Below are 20,622 nucleotides of genomic sequence, written 5' to 3' on the forward strand. Positions count from 1 at the left end.
GTAAAACTATTTCCCCATGGTATTTCTCCCCCCCACCCCACCCCCCACTGTTCCTCTGATATTCTTGTTAACTGCTGGAATTAGCCTACCTGCTTGTCACCATGGAAGGTTTTCCTCCTTTCCCCCCCCTGCTGTGGGTGATGGCTTATCTTAAGTGATCACTCTCCTTACAGTGTGTATGATAAACCCATTGTTTCATGTTCTCTGTGTGTGTGTATATAAATCTCTCCTCTGTTTTTTCCACCAAATGCATCCGATGAAGTGAGCTGTAGCTCACGAAAGCTTATGCTCTAATAAATTTGTTAGTCTCTAAGGTGCCACAAGTACTCCTTTTCTTTTTGTTTTTTTGTTGTAATATTGCAACTTTTAGGTTTAATGGAGTGACCAGAGAGATTGAAGTGTTCTACGACTGGTTTTTGAATGTTATAATTCTTGACGTCTGATTTGTGTCCATTTATTCTTTTACGTAGAGACTGTCCAGTTTGGCCAATGTATATGGCAGAGGGGCATTGCTGGCACATGATGGCATATATCACATTGGTAGATGCACAGGTGAATGAGCCTCTGATAGTGTGGCTGACGTGATTAGGCCCTATGATGGGTATCCCGGAATAGATATGTGGACACAGTTGACAACGGGCTTCATTGCAAGGATAGGTTTCTGGGTTAGTGTTTTTATGATGGTAAGTATTTTCTTCAGGTTGGGGGAGCGTCTGTAAGCGAGGACTGGCCTGTCTCCCAAGGTCTGAGAGAGCGAGGGATCGTCCTTCAGGATAGGTTGTAAATACTTGATGATGCGCTGGAGAGGTTTTAGTTGGAGGTTGAAGGTGACAGTGGAGTTCTGTTACTTTCTGTTGGGAAGGTGACTTCTGGGAGCCCTTCTGGTGCTGTCAATCTGTTTCTTCACTTCAGTAGGTGGCTATTATAGTTGTAAGAATGCTTGACAGAGATCTTGTAGGTGTTTGTCTCTGTCTGAGGGGTTGGAGCAAATGCGGTTGTATCAGAGCTTGGCTGTAGACAATGGATCGTGTGGTGTGGTCTGGATGAAAGCTGGAGGCAAGTAGGTAAGCATAGCGGTCAGTAGGTTTCCGGTGTAGGGTGGTGTTTATGTGACCATCGCTTATTAGCACCGTAGTGTCCAGGAAGTGAATCTCTTGTGTGGACTGGTCCAGGCTGAGGTTGATGGTGGGATGGAAGTTGTTGAAATCATGGTGGAATTCCTCAAGGGCTTCTTTTCCATGGGTCCAGATGATGAAAAATGTCATCAATGTAGCGCAAGAGGCGTTGGGGACAAGAGTTGAGGAAGCGTTGTTCTAAGTCAGCCATAAAAATGTTGGCATACTGTGGGGTCATCAAGTAACTATCACTGACTTTTTTTTGTTTTCCTTATAGCAGTTGGATTTTTATTAAGGATACATTTTTCCAAGACTACAGTAACATTTAAGTACTTTAAACTCTTTTAAATTAGGGTACATATTGGGTCTTTTGACCTTGATGGTATCCCTTTATTCCTATTTTGAGTAGAAATCAGAGCAACATATTAATTAATCTTAGCCATGGATGCTCAGAGGAGCTTATTCTCTCAACATTCTTTGAGAAAGTGTTACTTATTACTGGCTTTATTATAGCACATAGGGTCCTGGTCCAGGACTAGGACACTGTTACATTAGATGCTGTACAAACACAGAACAAAAAGATGGTCCTTGTCCCCAAGGAAAATGGGATACAAGGTTTTATAGATATTTGTGATTTGCAAAAATGTTACACTGCATCAGAAAAAAAGCTCAATTCAGACTTCATAAGTGTCAATGCATGCAGTAGGATTCATAACAGTAGTGCCGTCAGGCACCCAGCATCAAGAGAAGCTCTGAGGGATGACAACAACAGCTGAAGCATAAAAGAGTTAAAGGGTGACAGAGCAATACATCTAGTTGTGCTCTCAACACAACTAAGGCAACAGACAAAAAACTTGTAAAAAACAAATGATGCCTTGATTTAAATTTTGAATCTATTCAACCCTCGGGTGGAATAAAGTTGCCATCTATTGATATGATACGTAATTTTTTACTTTCATCTGTCCCGTGTGGGGTAGGGACAGGTGAGCCAACTGCACTGAAGACTAACTTCCTTCCTGTTAACTATGGAAAACACTACAAACATGAGCAAACTAAGCATACTGTGCCACTCCTGATCCAGAGCCCAGCAATGACCATTCACAGAGCTCTAGCAAACATACAGGAACATACAGTGCTACCATAATACAGTCAAGCCTCCCACAGAGATACCTGCCCCATACAGACATTACCAATTTCTCAGCCTTTGATAGTTTCTTAAGCAAGTCAACTATGATTCAGGTAGGTGTGAGAATGGGAGTTTACCCCCTACCCCCATCTTCAGAAGGTTCCTAGGGAGCACGCACAGAGACAAGAGTCTGAAAGTGCATGATCCTGATCCCTCATCCTTGGAAAAGAGAAAAAACGGTTATCCATCTTTTTCGTAACTGTTGTTCTTTGAGTTGTGTTGCTCATGTCCATTCCATTCTAGGCGTGTGCATGCATTCACATGCGTGGTCTTCGGAGATTTTTGCCTTAGCGGTATCCATAGGGCCAGCTGTGGCACCCCCTGGAGTGCCGCGCTCAAATGCTGGTATATCAGGCGCTGCCAGCCCTATGCCCTCTCAATTCCTTCTTGCTGATAACTCCAACAGAGGGGCAGGAGGACAGGTAATGGAATGGACATTAGCAACACATCTCGAACAATTATGAAAAAAGGTGGATAAACGTTTTTTCTTCGAGTCCTTGCTCATGTCGATTCCATTCTAGGTGACACACAAACAGTATCAATGGTGGTGGGCTTGGAATTCGCAGTCCTGCAGCAGTGCTCTGTCAAAGCCAGCATCATCTTGAGCTTGCTGGGTAAGCGCATAATGAGATGTGAATGTGTGGATAGACAATCAGGTAGCGGCTCTAAGATCTCTTGGATAGGAACCTGTGCCAGGAAGGCCACTGACAACGCTTATGCCCTAGTTGAGTGTGCCGTCACGATTGCCAGTGGACGCACTTTCGTCAGCTCATAGCAACAGCAAATGCAGCCGTGATCCAGAACGAAATCCTCTGAGCAGACACTGGGCGAGCTTTCATTCCATCTGCCGCCACAATGAATAACTGCATTGACTTATGGAACAGCTTTGTTCTATCTATACGGATGCATGAGCACGGCACTCAAAGGGGCGCCAGAGCTGGCCCTACAGATACCGCTAAGGCAAAAAATCTCCAATGACCCTGCACATGGGCGTGCGCACACCTAGAATGGAATTGACATGAGCAAGCACTTGAAGAAGAAAATAGGATTACGCTCAGTATCAGGCATGCCACAAAAGCCTGACAGCTTTTGGGGCTGAGGCCAAAAGGAAGCGTAGTACAAATTCTAATTAAAACTTTCATTATTAATTTTTTTGTATTGCAGTAGCAGCTAAAGGCCCCAACCACAGTCAAGGTTTGTTTGGACAAACATGAATCATGCCATATACTTCAGTGAGAGGGGCATATAAGAATCTGACTCCTTAAAATAAATACAAAGGACGAAGTATATCACTTGACTAACACTAGCAAAAATAATTAAACATCTAATACAGATTTCATTTCCAATGCTAAATATATTTTTTTCAGTTGATTCATAGAGAGTCAAGAACACTGTGTGAAATTATTATAAAGCTTCACTGTACCAAAGCCAGCAAATATGTCACAGAACATTTTAAAAATAAAGACCATCAAGTGTTATTGGCTTCAGTCATCATCAATTACAAGTTACAGCCTCTTCCCCCTCAGCCTAATTAGCTTCTTCAAGCTGCTTTTTTCTTCTGGGAACCTAAACAAACATTTTCAATTCTCAAGTTATACCACCTAACCGTCCCTCTTGGCATGGAAGCAATACCAGTATCTTGTAGTTGCTTTTTGATGGCACAAAAAATTGTTGATAGGATATGTGAAAGGGGAGTTTCTTGATAGTCTACATTTCTTGTTAGAGTTGCAGTCTTTAAGAGGATCCTATTCCCCATGGAAATATTGTATACCAAATGTTTTTGATTTGTGAAATAATTTCTCTAGTTAGAGTTATCCTTGCAACAACCAATGAAAGCAAAGAAATTTAGAATTTTAGTATTTTTTTTTTTAAAACACACAAGTCATTTATTGCTCCAGTTGTAATTCTCCTCAAACACATTAAAACAGCTGTACAATTAGGAAAAAAACCAAGCTTTCTGCAAAAGGCTTATTGAGATATTCTCCTCAACGTGTATCTTATGTTTACCCATTAATGTTACAAGGATGATTTTATCTTTTCAAAAGCTTACAGAGCAATAGAAAAACCAGTTAAAGAAACACTATCAATTTGAAATCTAGCCAGTTAAAAAAAAATACTGAAAGCACTGCCAAGCATATACTTCTCCCTGATTCCTTCTGCCACTTTGTGTTTTTTCAAATTATGTTTTATTTAAAAAACCTCTTGCTCTCCTGCTGAGGAGTGAAAGACCCACCCGAACAGGAGGAATGACCCTATGAAGAAAATAGTGAAATCAGCAATAAAGGGCTGTCAAATGCCCTGAGAAAAACTGAAAATAAAGTCTTAATCTTTCTGTTACAAGCAATCTCATGCATTATCTGTAACAGTAGATAAAACAAATCAGAGAGAAGTACTTTTAAGTTGTCTGTGTCCTTTAAATAAATGGTAAGTAATAGAAAAAGTCTCATGCCATACCAGTTAGTGCAGAAACACTTGTCTCATCAAGCACCATAGCAGTCTTGTACCATTTTAAAGCCTCTTTCGCCTTCCCTTGTAAAATCATCTGGTAGCCAAGTTCTGTAGCAATTTCAGAATCCTGGGATGCCAGGTCAAATGCTCTTTCAACTAAGATCTGTGTCTGTTGAAGAATGAGTTGGTTCCGGCCACACTAAAGTTAAGAAGAGTTTTACATCTGAAAGCTCTCAATCTTAGCCAGTTTCACCACATTTTGAAAACAACAACAAAAAAAACCACACACCACACTCAAAGTTACAATGAATCTTTAAATGAAGTTGCACATTAGATTTTAAATAGCAGCACTGAGTCCTCACTCATCTCAAGGATGGAGGAGCAAAATGCCATATCTTCTGTAATCACTTATTTTTCATGTATTCCTGTGAATGGGAGTTAGTTTTAGGAGATCAAAATTGAGCACCCAGTTTTCAAAACTATTGGATAATATACTGATATTGTACCAGTCAATGACTGCAAGTAAAATACCACTTTCATACTGTTGTTTCTTTTGGCTACAGATGGATGAGAGAACTCTCAAAGATCAATCTGTTCTCAAGTTTATACATCACCCACCCCGTAGCATCTCAGTGCCTCAGATGTCTAATAAAAGACTGATTTACCCTGCACTGATTTTCTAATATTTGTGCTTCTATGTAAGCAATGCTGTCAACAGGTTCTGTGACATATTTATTACAGAGAAATGAGTTTAAAGAGTTATAACTTCTGTCAGTAAAATTTGTTTCCTTATTACAATGAAATGGAATAGATGCTACAAAGGCTTTGGTCAACAGCAAGTAATTTACAAATAACCTGTGAAATGTACAATTATGTAAGTAATCTTATGAAAACAAGCTCATACTATACCTAGAGGCATTTGTTTCTCACTTTGGTAGACTACCGAGACTAGGTAATTTGGTAGACTAGGTATTTTTTTCTGGCTGCATCATATTAACTGTCATCCCCTTATCAAGAACTTTATAAATAAAATTTATTCTCCAGTAGCAAGTGGGAAGCTCCTCCTGGTGTTTGCTGCGACCCAAGCTATCCATGGAGAATTTATGTTTTAATTTTAAAAATTACGTATTTAGCCCTTACCAGTTATAAACATACCCTTTCAAATGTAATTCACTTCAATGCTGTCCTCCTAAGTCTGCATACAACTCCAAGGGAATTGCCATGGCTCAGGGGTTTACCAAACAAAAGCAGAAGCAAGAGCATGAAATTAACAAGACTATTAGCTTCACTGCTATTTAGAACTCATGTGAGCAGCAGAAAAACTGACTGGCTAGTAGGTGTCTTTTCTCAGCCCATACATTGAATTTTCAAATATAGAGACCAAGTTGTACTTTCTCTCTCTCCAAGTAAAGTTTTTAATTGACACACAACACCTACTACCAAAAATCAAAAGCGGGATGTATAGCTATTATTTGCATTTTGTTTAAGAAAAAGAAAATGTACACTCACTGTTCTGCTGAAAGCTAATGCCATTTTACAAAATAGTTGAGGATTATGTGGTTCCAATTTGTCCAATGCATTAATTAGGTCTCCCAGCTTGGCTGTAGCCTAGGAGAATGGAACACTATGATCAATATGGAAGGAACATCACAAACTCCAGTAGCATTACATCCCATGAGCCTTATTCCAAGTATCTTAACAATTCAACCCAATATATGTTTTCAAGTGTTGGAAATAACTTTTATATAGAAGTTGGAAAAAACAATACTCTGGAACTGCTGTAGCAGCAAAGGGACAACAAAACAAATTTATTCCTACACCTAAAAGACAGATTATTTCAAGAACCAGTAAATAAAATCAGCTTGGAAACAGAAGAGGGATCAACAGTTTCTTGGATATGTTTTTCAAATATCAAAAAAATTTGTTATATAAAGTAAGGTTTTTTGGGTTTGTTCTGGGAGTTTGGGAAAACCCCACCTACCTCATTTACTAAGTCAATCAGAAGGTCCTTTTTAAAATCATGTGATCTGTTATAAAATTATACATCATAGCATATTAAAATGCATCATTAAGTCTTCACCATTTAATTTCTTTAAAATGTGCTAGTGGTCGTATGCAATTATTTGAATTGTGCTAGTAGCATGAAAATATTTCTCTCTAAAATGAGAAATGTATTAAATATATGAACCATTTATGTCATTAAACCTTTTTGCATTTAATATAGTTAGACTTACTAGCATTTTTGTATCAATTTAATTTATTTTGATTTCTGCTAACTGTATTAAAGCATATTTTCTTCTAAAAATGTGAAAAGGCATAATATATACAAAATATTTAATTCTTATAAGAATTAAATAGAATTTTAAAAAGTATCTTCAAAATAGCTGAACAGTGCTATAAATGCACACATATCCAAACTATAGGGCCCCAGAAAGGAAGAAAAAGGTAGCGAGACTTTTGGTGCCACACAACTAGCTCATTAGACAAAATGGGGACAGGAAGAAGGATATGTGGTCTAACACAGGCTTCTAACTGGCAGAGTATTACAGTGCACAACAAGGCCATCTATCAAAAACATAACATGACGATGAAAGGTATAGAATTACTAGCAAGACCTCATCTCCTCTCATTTTCTGTTAATAAAATGCTTAAAAACTGCTCAAAATACTTACTGTACTCTATAAAATAACCTCAATCACTGAATGCTTTAATGATTCAAATACAGTAGTTTGATGCTACACAAAGACTCACCTCAGGTATATTACCTTCCCTACACAAAAAATGTAGAGCCTCCATCCTTATGGCTTCCAAGTTAAGAGTATCTTTCTGCAACAGCCTGAGGAAAATCAAGAGTCAGTTTGCTTTAATGATCTGCTATTTCCTTTAAGGGAACACTAATTACACAATAGAAAGTTTGGTGAAATTGGAGTTAAGACCAGCTTTTAAACAATTTAGCAGAAAAGCCTTTTTTTTTTTTTTTAATTCCAACAGAATTAGCTAATTTGATACTAAAACACTCGAGAGTTTTGAGAATCAAACCTAAAGAGGAATTGGACTTAGCTTTAAATTGTTCAGGCTTACAAACAAAAAGTTAAAGTGCACACAATGTGAAGTGAGACCATTAACACTGGAACTATGTTATAAACAACAAATATATTAATACACATTTTTATCTCAATATTGTCCCTTTTATTTGCTGACTTGGGAAAAATTTTAGGATAAGATTCTTTTCATACTTAGGTGACAACTTTAGTTTAGAATTCTGTTAGAATCTTAAATAAAAGTGTTTTTTTTTAAAAAAAAAAGTATTATTTTAATGATTTTCAAGTAGTTTTTGCCATACATCTACAAGTAATAGACACTCCATTATCTGAATTTCCCCTTTATCTGGAATAGGGCCATATAATCCAGTTTCTGATAATACATCATCACAGCCAGGAGCCAGTATATTACTAATGCACAGAAAAAAGATCCCAATCTGCCGATCTTATAAAACATTCTAAAATTTTATTGGCTGAGATCTGAACAAACTGTCTTTCACACTATTTAAGTATGGCTTATCAACGCCAGTGCTTTGCAGACTTAGAAACTCAGAAGACTGAATTAAAGCTCTTTTCCTTTAGGGCTCCTGAGAGGTGCAGCATCTACTGTAACTAAACTAAACTAGTCCCTATGGATCTCCCAGAGGCAAGCAACTTCAAATTATCCTACAAAACCAGAATACCCATACTTTTGGTCAGGACTTTTAAAACAGGAGCCTAAAGTTAAGCTCCTAACTCCACAATAGGAAAAGCTGGGTGAAAAATCAGAAAGATGCCTACATATGGATTTAGGAATCTAGCTACAGGGTTATGGAAATTTGTTTTGTAATCTTGGCCTTAGTACTCATTCAAGATTAGTGACTGAAATGAATTTGGGGTTCCTAAGCCAAGCCAGTTTTGAGATATAATGTTACAAAAAAAAGCCATCAGAAAACATTTCAAAAATGAAAATTATGAAATCTCTCCCCCAAACAATCTTGTCAGAACCACCTCACAATTTTCTCCACTAAAACTTTCTTAGGCAAGAAAGCACCAATGACACAGTGAAGTTGTAAAAGAGGAGTTTTAGCTATTTTGCTTTTAAATTTAGAGGGGAAGCACAATCATAACTGGGATTACAAAGTTAAATATGGAGATCACATTTCTATAATGAAAGTTTACGGACTTCATACCTACCGCAGAAAGGTTAACAGACACTTAGTTAATACAGCACTGGTATTTCCCATATAAGAAGATGTGAGAGTTTTAAATTTGCAGAAGTTTTCTAAAGTTTGGACATCATGCACATACCATAACTGTCTAAATGATTTGGGTTAACTTACTTAGTCTTATCTCACAATATATCACTGGCAGCAGACTGAGGCACAAATGTTTTAAAATATTTAAAACACAAGAGTACAAGTACATAAAAGGTTGTTACAAGGAGGAGGGAGAAAAATTGTTCTTCTAAACCTCTGAGGATAGGACAAGAAGCAATGGGCTTAACTTGCAGCAAGGGAGGTTTAGGTTGGACATTAGGAAAAAACTTCCTGTCATGGTGGTTAACCACTGGAATAAATTGCCTAGGGAGGTTGCGAAATCTCCATCATTGGAAATTTTTATGAGCAGGTTAGACAAATACCTGTCAGGGATGTTCTAGATAATACTTAGTCCTGCCACGAGTGCAAGAGACTGGACTAGATGACCTCTTGAGATCCCTTCCTGTCCTGTGATTCTAAGAGCAAACCCAACTAGTGCATTTGCCAATGTTCTTAACAATTGAAACAAAGCAACACCATGGACATATATGTATACTGAACCTTTGTGCTGTTTCAACTGCTTGCTCCCAGTCCTGCAAGGCTAATTGTAGTTTCATTTTCTTTATGAAAGCTGGAAGAAAGTCTGGGAAGTTTGCTATTATCTGGTTCACAGTTTCTAAAGCTCCTGAATAATTCTGGCGCACCTCAAAATATTGTGCCTAGTGAGAGGAAAAAGAAGTCCTATCAACACTATACTCTTGCAAAAGTGTCAAGATTCATAAGCATTTTCACAGACACTGGTAAAAAAAAAAAACACACATTCAATAGAGGGAAATTCTTCCCTTTACTAATATTTTTACTCCAGTCTTAAGCATGATAAAAGGTGTAAACAGAAAGAAGGAAGTCAAAAGCTGCAGCTTTTGTAAGCACCTTTATAAAGGTTACAGCAACATTGCAGTTATAAGTTATTGATCAGGACACACAAGAGAATGAAGACAGACACATGAATGGATTTAAAGGATAGATACAACTTTATTAACTTTCGTATTAAGGGGTGAAGGATACAAATTCTTACTCTAAACCACTATGAGGCATTCACTGCGTCCGATGCAATAAATATTCTCTTGCCATATGACCAAGGAATATGGATTGGCTCCTTAGTCAGATGCCTTGCTAGTAACAGGAATGGCTGCTGAATGCCCAGAAATGCTTAAAGATGAAGAGTGTGTGGAAGTTCGCCTGAAGGCAATCAGCTTGTGTGTGTCATGGCTGTTGTGAGGATTAGTGTTTGCAAAGCACTTTGAAGATAACAAGTACTACACAAGCACAGAGTTTTCTATTTTTAAATAGTTTAAGAGTGGTATCTAGATTATCTTGATTTTCTTTTTTTTTTTTCCTTCCTATTAGAGACCAGTCATGTGCAGAAGGACTGGATTTCCAGCTACTGCTTTAAGTTATGACCCAACATGAACTATACTGGTGACTGAAGTCAGAATAGGATAAGTCTCAACCTACTCCCCGCACACATACCTTTAACCTTACCATTAACATATATGCACAATATTGTGCATAGTTTTCTGAGGTTTAACATTCTTTTTATTTGTTTGTAGATTACCATTAAGCACTCTTGCTTCATATTCTCTACCATGAGTTCTTTTCCAAAAGGGAAAATCTTCAAAATTAATAGATTCTTCATAATGGTCAGATGACTATTTGTACATTGCAAGGGGGAAAAAAAAAAGTGGCCAAGACAAAAATTATACTACCAGTTACCTAAACAAAACAAACCACCAAAGTACAATGCAGACCATAATTTCTTGTATTAAAGCAACATGAATATTGTTTTTATGCATGTGACCATGCATTTCATAATGCTTAGGAGATATTGTGTATTCCTCAATTATCTGTGAAGAGATTCGGACATCTTACCGTCTCATGTAGGTTTAAGATCTCCATTCATACAAGCATTTGATTGTTTGTGTGTCTTAAGGATGTTTATATGCATCAAAATTTAAATTATTTCACAAATATTTTTAAATGTTTTTCCTTCGGTTACTTTGTATAGTTTAGTGCACATGAAAGTCAAGAATTAAAAGTTGAAGTTGAAGTTAGACATATAGCAGTATGGTCAGGTGTTGTGCAAACTTGCCGATGCACAATAATCTTGGACCACTTATTAGCAAAGATTTCAAGGGGCACTGTCAATTTTAGGGTTTTAGAAACTATTTTAAAAAGAAATCTAGTTTTTGATAGAGCACTCTTTAATAGTATATTCTGAATATTTTTTAAAATTTCTTCATTAAAAAAAGTTGGATATTTTTCTGCTTTTATAAGGGCTTTTTCAACAAGGAAAGTTATGGACAACACACTGTTAGATTGTTGTGCCCAATTGCTGCCCCATTGAAGCCAAATTGTTGAGAAGGGAAGAGTGAAACTGATTCTATACAAGGTTTCAGAGTAGCAGCCGTGTTAGTCTGTATTCGCAAAAAGAAAAGGAGTACTTGTGGCACCTTAGAGACTAACAAATTTATTTGAGCATAAGCTTTCATGAGCTACAGCTCACTTCATCGGATGCATTCAGTGGTCTTTAAGGTGCCACAAGTACTCCTTTGATTTTATACAAAGTGCTGTCATATACAGTAAGCAGACCAATTGAAAAATAGCCTATTTATGGGATTTTCCTACCAACAGTTCAATTCTAGTAACCTTGATATTACTTGCAACTATAATTGGTACAAAGAGTTTTAGACAGAAACAAGTTGTATCTTTTTAATTGTGCTGAACTTTGCCAAGTTGTAAGGTGATTGTGTAATGTGGACAAATACCTACTTCAACTAGAATGTACTCCTGGGAGAATTGTGTACCACTATGTAGACACAGAATTCATGTCCACCTCAGATTTCTTTGCTTCCCTGCAGAAAAATAACTTCTGTCCCCCTGCACCCATAACCCTCCCACAGAGCCCCATTTCCCCCACACCTGGAACCCTTCCAATGACCCCCTGTGCATCTAGATCTCACCCATTCCCAAACTCCCTCATTGAGCTACCTGCACCCAGATGGTTCTGTGTGGAACATTCTCACCCCACGTCTGGATCCCCCCCCCACACACTAAACCCCTCCACACTTGGATCCTGCTGGGCTGAGCCTGCTTTCCCCAGATCTGGACTGGGGGCCAGGGCTTGGCATGCATGTGAGACTCCTCTGTCCCTCTCGCTCGCTATCTTGGTGAGTCTATCACAGAGGGGCAGGGCCCCTCGGTCTTTCTGAGGCAGGCCTGACCCTTGCACTGCATCAGGGTCAGGTGCGGCCTCACCACAGAGTCCGAGAACCAGGGGGTCGGGTGGGAGGGAGAGTGCACAGGCTGCAGGGTGATCTCCCACCTCCATGCAACCAGTGGCCTGTGCTCCCCACTTTTATGCTAGAGTCTCCACATTTATTTACTGTCAAATAAAATTTGCAGAACTTTAAAACATTGTGTGCAGAATTTATTTTTTTGGCACAGAATTCCCTTAGAAGTTCAGAAGGATATCAAATTTGCTTTTACTTTAAGTGATTTCCTCAGAGTGCAAAAGTTAGTTCACTAAATAAATGCAACAGCCCGAGACACCTTGAGTGTGCTTGTATTAAAATACTTGGTCTCAGTATACATTCACAGTGATCATATTTAGACCACAGCATATATTTTAGGATGGTATCTAATGGGCAGAAAAGCATATTAAGTTTTAATTTGGGAGTAAGAAGGTTACATTCTAAACACACTCAAGTACTTAAATACACATAAATGTGCATGAGTGGATACTAATTCACTAACTGAAGTTTAGTCTTTGATACAGTTAAACTAAAGTTTGCAGATTTCAAAATCGACATGGAAAAAATAAAAGGGAAATCAAAAGGACAAGAATTATAGTACAGGAATGTTAAGATTAAACAAATCCATAATTAAGAATCCAATAAATACAGTAGCTAAAGCAATAACATCATGACCCAATTGTGCCCCCTTGTGCCCATCTCTAGCCAGAGCAGATATTTTAATGAATCTCTGATACCCTTAAAAGAACTGTATGTAGTTCAGTTGCAGTGTTTGTCCTGTGGGGGCCCCTGGCAAAGCTCAATTCCAGAGCCCTTACCTGGGATTTAGGCTGTAGGAGAACTGGGACAGGCCTAGAGAAGCTGCAGGTGATTCCCACAACGCCTGTCCCTTTCCCCCACTGACTGTGCCCAACTCCTGCTCTCAGCTGGGGGCTTCACTGTCCAGGCAGCCCCACTATCCAGCTTTAGCTGGTCCTGGGCTCCTGGCAGCTCCAGCCTTTGCATTCCCTGGCTACCAAGTGGGCCCTTTTCCCTACCCTCTGCCCCCCCAGCTGCAGAGCATTCTCCAGGCTGGCCAAAGGACTCACTGTTGGGTCAACATGGGAACAAAGCTGCCACGGCCCAGCCAAGGCAGAGCTGGAGCAAGCAAGCAAAGTTGTACAATGGACGCCTCCCCACCCACCCCACGCCCCCGGGGGTGGAAGGGGAGGCAGGATGGAGCAGCTGACACTGGGTGGACAAAATGGAAGGCCCTTGCGGGTCAGATCTGGTTTGCCCCCCACTGTCTTGGTGGCCCCTCGTGACTGCATGGTTTGCAGGTGCCTAACACTGCCACTGATGTAGCTTTGTTGTATGACATTTCTAGGTAGGGTTTAGTTTGATAAATAAATATTAAGTGGGCTGTTTACAGTAAGAGCTACAGAAATGTTAGCACCCATTATAAAAAACACTATTAACATGAAGTTCATTTTCATATCTTCTGTTAATTATGTTAAACATGCCCTATATGAGAATTATTCTTATATTACACAATCTTAGAAAAGTATACAATGTATTTTTGTTATAACATAAAACAGCTGACTCATTATCACCCCAGAACATGGAACAGCACAGATTAGTTATTTGAACAAATGACCAAAGCAGCAACTGCTGATTTCTAATCCCAATGACTCCCTCTGTGATCTTGGGCAAATCACATAGCAATTCTTTCTAGTTTCCTTACAATAGTTACTAACTTCACTGAGGTGCTATGGATAACATGTTTCAGAAAATATTTTGAAATACACCGTGGAAGTGTTAAAATAATAGTGAACTCACCTTACCCAGCAGGGCAAAAGGGTCATTCCCATCTTGCATTCCTTCATCAAAGTATTTCACAGCTTTTTTAATATAAGCTTCTCTTCCACAGGTGAGATCAAGCCAAGCTTTCAAAATCAATCCCTTAAAGCAAAATTCAGCTTGAGTTCATGGTTTAAGGTAATAAGTGAAGTATATTGTAATATGGTATTTCAGACTAACAAACAGGGATAAACAAACAGTAGTCTATAACATCTCTCTTAAATCCACTAGAGCATTCAAATGGACTATAACAGAAAGGCAATGGTTAGAGCAGGAGACAACTGGGAGTCAAGAAATGCAGATTCTACTGTTAATGGCTTTATGCAATCTTGTATTCTTGTCTCATATTTCAAATCTGAAAAAATGGGTATAGCACTATTTGCCTACCACTATAAAGTACTTTGAGATCTTCTGAGGAAAGACACAAGTTCAGATATGGAGAAACAGCAGCTTCTCTGTGGTTATGATTGCAACCAACTTCCATTACACATCACGATCTACACAAGTCAAACACTTAAAAAGTGTGGTTAGAGATTTCAGTCTTACACTCACATAACAAAGCACATTCTTATCAAGTTGAAGAAATATTTCACCACAACAGAACAACTTTAATTGTAATGTAAAAATGTTCCCACTATTATTATAAAACAAAACACAACCCCTTATAAGTGCACATTAATGATATATTGAGTGTACTTATATTTGAAGCTGGTATGTACAAAAGCAATACATTGTACCTCTTTTTTTTTTTTTTTTAAAAACCAACATTGCAATTTCTGTTTTCAAAAGAGATCTGATTAAAAACAAGAAAAATTCACTGAGAGCTAAGAGGAAGACACTGTCACAAGGAATGTATCACAACAAAGTTCCAGATGAAGGACTCTAAGCTCAGCCATCCCTGGATTTGCTAACAATTTTCAAGTGATGTTCCTTTGTACATTACTGAAGGAGACTATAAAATAATTCTATATTATATTTAGGACCAATAGTTTTCAGTATTAACAAAAAATATGTAATACTTTTCTCCATATACATATTTAGCCTTGAAAGCCCAGTTGCTCTAGAGCACGGGTCGGCAACCTATGGCACGCAGGACAAAGATGGCACACGAGCCAATTTTTAATGGCACACTGCCGTCTGCTGTGGACGGCAGACAGCACCGTGCCATTAAAAATTCTGCCCGGCCCGGCCCGCTTTTCTCCGCCCCTGCTCTCTCCTTGCAGAGCAGGCCAGCTTCCCCCTCCCCCCGCCTTGCCTTTTCCTCCAGCATGCTGGGTTCCTGCCCCTCCTTCTCTCCCTCCCTGCGGCGGATCCCCTTACTACAGGGAGGGAGAGGGAAAAGCGAAGCCGCAGCGCGCTCGTGCTGTCTGCTCCAGGGACCTTGGGGAAGGGGGTGGAATCAGCATATCCCCTCTAGCCCCCTGCCATGAGTTGCTCAGGGCAGGGGGATGGGAGCACCCCCATGACCACAGCCCACACCCCCAGCCCTGACTCCTGCACCTTCCTCACACCCCCCCCAGCCCCCTGCCCTGACTCCTGCACCCCCACACACACCCAGCCCCCCCACACCCCATGCCCTGACTCCTGCACCCCCCACATCCCCATCCCCACCCCCACCACCAAACGGGAGCTCCTGCACACACACACACCCACATTCCTACCTGCACCCCTTGCACCAAACGGGAGCTGCCCAGGTAAGCGCTCCACACCCAAAACCTCCTGCCCCAACCCTGAGCCCCCCTCCCTCATTCTAGCTCCTGGCCAGACCCTGCACCCCAACCCCCAGCCTGCTCCTTCATCCCCAGTTCTGTTTTCAGTGCACTCCAATCCTCATCTCAGTGCAGAGAGAGGAAGAGAAAGGCTAGAACCAGGGAGAAGGCAGGTACCTAATCTACGTGGATAGGGCTGGGACCCCAGACCAGCAGCAGGATTGAGCGGGGCCGGCAGCCGGCACCCTGGCTGGCAGGAGCCGGCTGATGGACCCCCAGACCAGCAGCGGGCTGAGTGGCTCAGCGCACTGCAGGTCTAGGGTCCCGGCCACCAGCTCCGCTCAGCCCACTGCCAGTCTGGGGTTCTGGCTGCCAGCCCCTTGCCAGCTGGGGTCCCGGCCGCAGGCCCGGCTCAGCCTGCTGCCAGCCTAGGTGAATGGAATCCCAGACCGGCAGCGGGCTGAGAGGGCCGGCGGTGTAAGATCAGAATTTTAATTTAATTTTAAATGAAGCTTCTTAAACATTTTGAAAACCCTGTTTACATACAACAATAGTTTAGTTATACAATATATAGACTTCTAGAGAGAGACCTTCTAAAAAACTTTAAAATGTATTATTGGCATGCGAAACCTTAAATTTAAGGTGAATAAATGAAGACTCAGCACACCACTTCTAAAAGATTGCCAACCCCTGCTCTAAAGGCTTTGAGCTTGCTCTCCTTTTTTTAAATAAATATATCACCCTTTCTAGTCAGAGTCATACTACTCCATACCATAGCTCAATTTCTTACTAGCAATTATATTTTGCCGACTATCAAACTACATAAATTGAAAAAGTGTTCTAAACTTGAATAAATATTTTCTGGAAAGTCCCAACATTAATGGAAGGCAGGTGGCATTTTCCAGTAAACATTTAAACCAAGAACCAGAAGCCTCAATTATACACAGCCATTTAGATTTATTTTGCCTGAAGATAAACGTATTTACTTAATTAAATACTTCTGTTGGCCACAGCAGACCTTGCTTTTCAGTTACTGGATCAAAGAGATTTAACAGCTTACTATTCACAAATCGTGAGTAGTACCAGCCACCCAAAAATGCTTTTGAAGCATTAAATGAAATATTGTAGCATACAGCAGTTATATTAAAGGATGACAATGTAGAAGAGAGCTAGTACATCTAGTTATATAAACAGACAGCTATACTTATATTTCATATATAGAAGGCTAGTTACCTCTTTATTACCATTAGAAACTTTGATCATTCTATCAACGTATTCACGGGCTTTGTCATGACGACCAAGATGCCACAAAAACAACCCTGCAAAGTACAAGGCCTGCTGTCCTGCAGTCTTACGTTGTTCCTTCATTTTAGCATCCAGTTCCAAAATAGCGTCTCGATCTGAAAATAGCAACAGTGGGAATTCTTTTTTAAAATTTTGATCATATCCTATCAAGGTCATTGTACAATAAGAGCAGATGCTGCATAAATGTGGCATCCCAAGGCAAAACAAATTGCCAAACACTCTGGTATTCCCCCACTAGCTGGAGCTCTAAACATGTTTTCCAGAGGTAGATACAAAAGACTAGGGTAGAGCTGCTGCATCAGATACAAAAGACTAGGGTAGAGACAATGCTCCGGTGAGAAGCATTTCATGCTCACACATGGCCCCTGCTCCCCAATGCCCACGCAGATGTCCTTGACTTTCTAACATGCTGCACCAGATGAAGAGAGAGTGGTGGAAACTCAAAAACCAATGGCAGATGACAACGGCCAATTCAAACAGCATGAAACATGGCCAATTCCTCAAAGCCTATGATAAGGCTGCATTACAGGCAAAGAGAACCTTCCTATTAGTCTCCATTGAGGCGGACAAATCCTGCCCCAAGGAGCTACACAGGGTGGTAAATCACTTCAGGCATGTCTACAAAGCAAGCAGGATCCCACAGCAGTGAGTCTCTAAGTCCAGGTCTACACACTCAGGCTTGCGGGGCTCACGTTATGATGCTAAACAAAGCTAAGCAGACATTTGGGGTCAGCAGTCCTGCACCCAATACACTGCTAGCATCAAGACAGTATAGAGCTTGGATGAGATCAGCTCCTGGATAAAGAACAGCTAGCTGAAGCTGACGAAAACAGGCGACAGGGGAAAGCATTCTGAACGATTTGCAGCCACAGTGCGGTATCCTTTAGCTGACAGTTCACACCCACCATTAGTCAAATCAGTCCATAGTCTAGGAATACTCTTGAATTCCTCGCTGATGTTTAGCTCACGTCACAATGATTGTGAATAATGTTTTCAACTACTATCTCCAACAGGCTAGAAGACTTCACCCTTTCCTGGTCAACAAAGACATAGCCTCAGTTTTTCATGCCTTTGTCAACTCTTGCCTGGACTATAGCAAGGCAACATACAAAATAGCTGGGCATAAAACCTTCAGAACCCAGGAAATTCCAACTATTCCAACTGTAGTGCATCTCCTAAGCAACAAAGGCTACCATGAACACACTACACCTCTCCTCCACTCTCTAGGCTGGCTTCCCATAGAATTTCAAATAAAGTTCAAAGTCTCAGTCCTTGCCTTCCACACGCAACCTTGCCTGGGCCCAAGATACCTAAAAGACCACCTAAAACTCTGGAACAAAGACTGTGCTCAGCAACTTCTCTCCTCTGGCACAATGGAACTCTCAACTACGAAAGAGTAAAATCTATGTAGGAGATAAAAAAAAAAAACAACAACTTTCTTTGGGGATGGTTGGAGACTGTGGAATGAAGTCCCCCAGGAACTAAGGATAATCACAAACCTCACCACTTTCCAGTGCAATATTTTTGGCCTTGCCTTCTCCAAGGAAAACACATTGCAACAGATTTTATTTAATAAATAAAAATACCCTATCAAAACAAGACATCACTACATATGTTTCTCCCTTTGAGAAGATGATGAGAGAACAAAACACGTGACAGATGCGTAGACCCCCACATTGCTTAATGCACGACTGGAATGAGCTCAGACACTCTGGTGATGAGTGTTGTATAAAAACGCATACAAAATATAAAGCTTGTCAGGTGACATGACGAATGAATTTTTCAAGACCTGATTTTGAGTATCATATCAACTTTTTTTGTTGTTATTCTTCCTAGCACCTGCTCTCTCCAAAATCCTGCAGATTCTCTCCTAGATTTTCCAAGTCACCACTGTTTTTAACTTTCAAGTTTTTCAAGACACTATACCCTCTCGGAAAATGAAAAGCATAGCAGGATTGTTTTCATGTAGCATAAATTCCAGAAATAAGTTTTTTAATAAGGTGGGAGAACTTGGATAGGAGTATCAAGTAATAAGGAATTTTCAGTTCCATTACTTCAATGGCACTCTATCCTTCATACTTTATGTACACAAATACTCATTGGTCAGGTCATCTCATCTCAGTTCACAGTCCAATGGATAGGGCAGGGACAAGGAAGCGTTCCTAAATGGAACTGAAGTTGGCAGTAGAAACTATAAGGCAAGTGAGGCTACACAGGGAAATAAGAAATGCATATCTCTGAAAAGGAAAAATATTTTCTGACTGGCCTTTTGGATGTAGAAGAATTAGAGGCTGGCAACAGTAAAGAAGATCAGGAGATCAAAAACAGACAGAGGCAGCCAGGAGAGTGGAGGTCTACATCAGATGGCCATTGCTTAAGGAGAAGAGAGATTTTTAATATGTCAAGAAACATAGCTCTAACTTTTCAATATTTTGTCTGCAAATACACCCCTATTTGTTATATAATGAAGATTTTTGTATATAGTTTTGTCAAACTTCATCTAGTTATAAATTTAAAGTTATTAAATTTAGAGTTATGTGTAGGGCTAAAGCATGCATTTTGGTTTAACTGAGATTCGACTATATTTTGCAGGTTAGATTGCCAGCAGCTTTATTATATTATAAGACTATGTAAAACACAGAAAGACAATAGTATTTTCTGTTAAGATACCTGGATTAGAGCTCTTTTTATGGGCATAGATCAGTGCCATCATTGTGCAAAGGGACACCTCCTGTTTGTTTTTAATAGACTCAAGTTCCCGAATAGCCTCCTGAACATGACCTAAAGAATACAAGAAGAGATAAAAGGACACAATTATCTTAAAAAACAAACAAAAAAAACCCACCATGCTTCCCTGAAAGTGTTTTACCTGCCACCATTAAGATTAATATTTTATATATTAACACTGTCCAGTATATCCACTATTAGGGCTGTCAAGCGATTAAAAAATAGTAATCATGATTAATCGCACTGTTAAACAATAATACAATAACATTTAAATATTTTTGGATGTTTGCTACATTTTCAAATCTATTGATATCAATTACAACATAGAATACAAAGTGTACAGTGCTCACTTTATTTTTTTTATTACAGATATTTGGATTGTAAAAATACCAAAAGAAATAGTATTTTTCAATTCACCTAAAACAAGTACTGTAATGTAATCTCTTTGTTATGAAAGTTGAAATTACAAATGTAGAATTATGAATAAAAAAAACCTTCAAAGATAAAACAATGTAAAACTTTAAGCATTACAAGTCCATTCAGTCCTACTTCTTGTTCAACCAATTGCTCAGACAAACAAGTTCGTTTACATTTGCAGAAGATAATGCTGCCTGCTTCTTGTTTAGGTCATCTGAAAGTAAGAACAGGTGTTTGCATGGCACTGTTGTAGCCAGCATCACAAGATATTCACATGCCAGATGCC

At 39.6% G+C, this 20,622-nt stretch overlaps 1 protein-coding gene across 9 annotated transcripts in view; it reads right to left on the minus strand.

The window, feature by feature from the left end:
• TTC21B (tetratricopeptide repeat domain 21B) overlaps positions 1 to 20,622 on the minus strand; it is a 93,362-nt gene that overhangs the window by 69,756 nt on the left and 2,984 nt on the right. For 6 of the 9 annotated variants that reach the window (XM_043505230.1, XM_038421122.2, XM_043505229.1 and 3 more), the window contains 7 exons: positions 19,863 to 19,973; positions 17,121 to 17,287; positions 14,158 to 14,280; positions 9,590 to 9,747; positions 7,501 to 7,585; positions 6,259 to 6,357; positions 4,756 to 4,948 (listed from right to left, as the gene is read on the minus strand). In XM_043505230.1, the coding sequence (XP_043361165.1) occupies positions 4,756 to 4,948; positions 6,259 to 6,357; positions 7,501 to 7,585; positions 9,590 to 9,747; positions 14,158 to 14,280; positions 17,121 to 17,287; positions 19,863 to 19,973 (936 nt within the window). Of the gene's footprint in view, positions 1 to 4,755; positions 4,949 to 6,258; positions 6,358 to 7,500; positions 7,586 to 9,589; positions 9,748 to 14,157; positions 14,298 to 14,603; positions 14,665 to 17,120; positions 17,288 to 18,468; positions 18,596 to 19,862; positions 19,974 to 20,622 lie in introns of those variants that run through there. The other 3 variants (XM_043505231.1, XM_043505232.1, XM_043505234.1) reach the window with 3 other exon arrangements.

Source organism: Dermochelys coriacea, chromosome 11, assembly GCF_009764565.3.
Source record: "Dermochelys coriacea isolate rDerCor1 chromosome 11, rDerCor1.pri.v4, whole genome shotgun sequence".
NCBI classification, from domain to species: Eukaryota; Metazoa; Chordata; order Testudines; family Dermochelyidae; genus Dermochelys; species Dermochelys coriacea.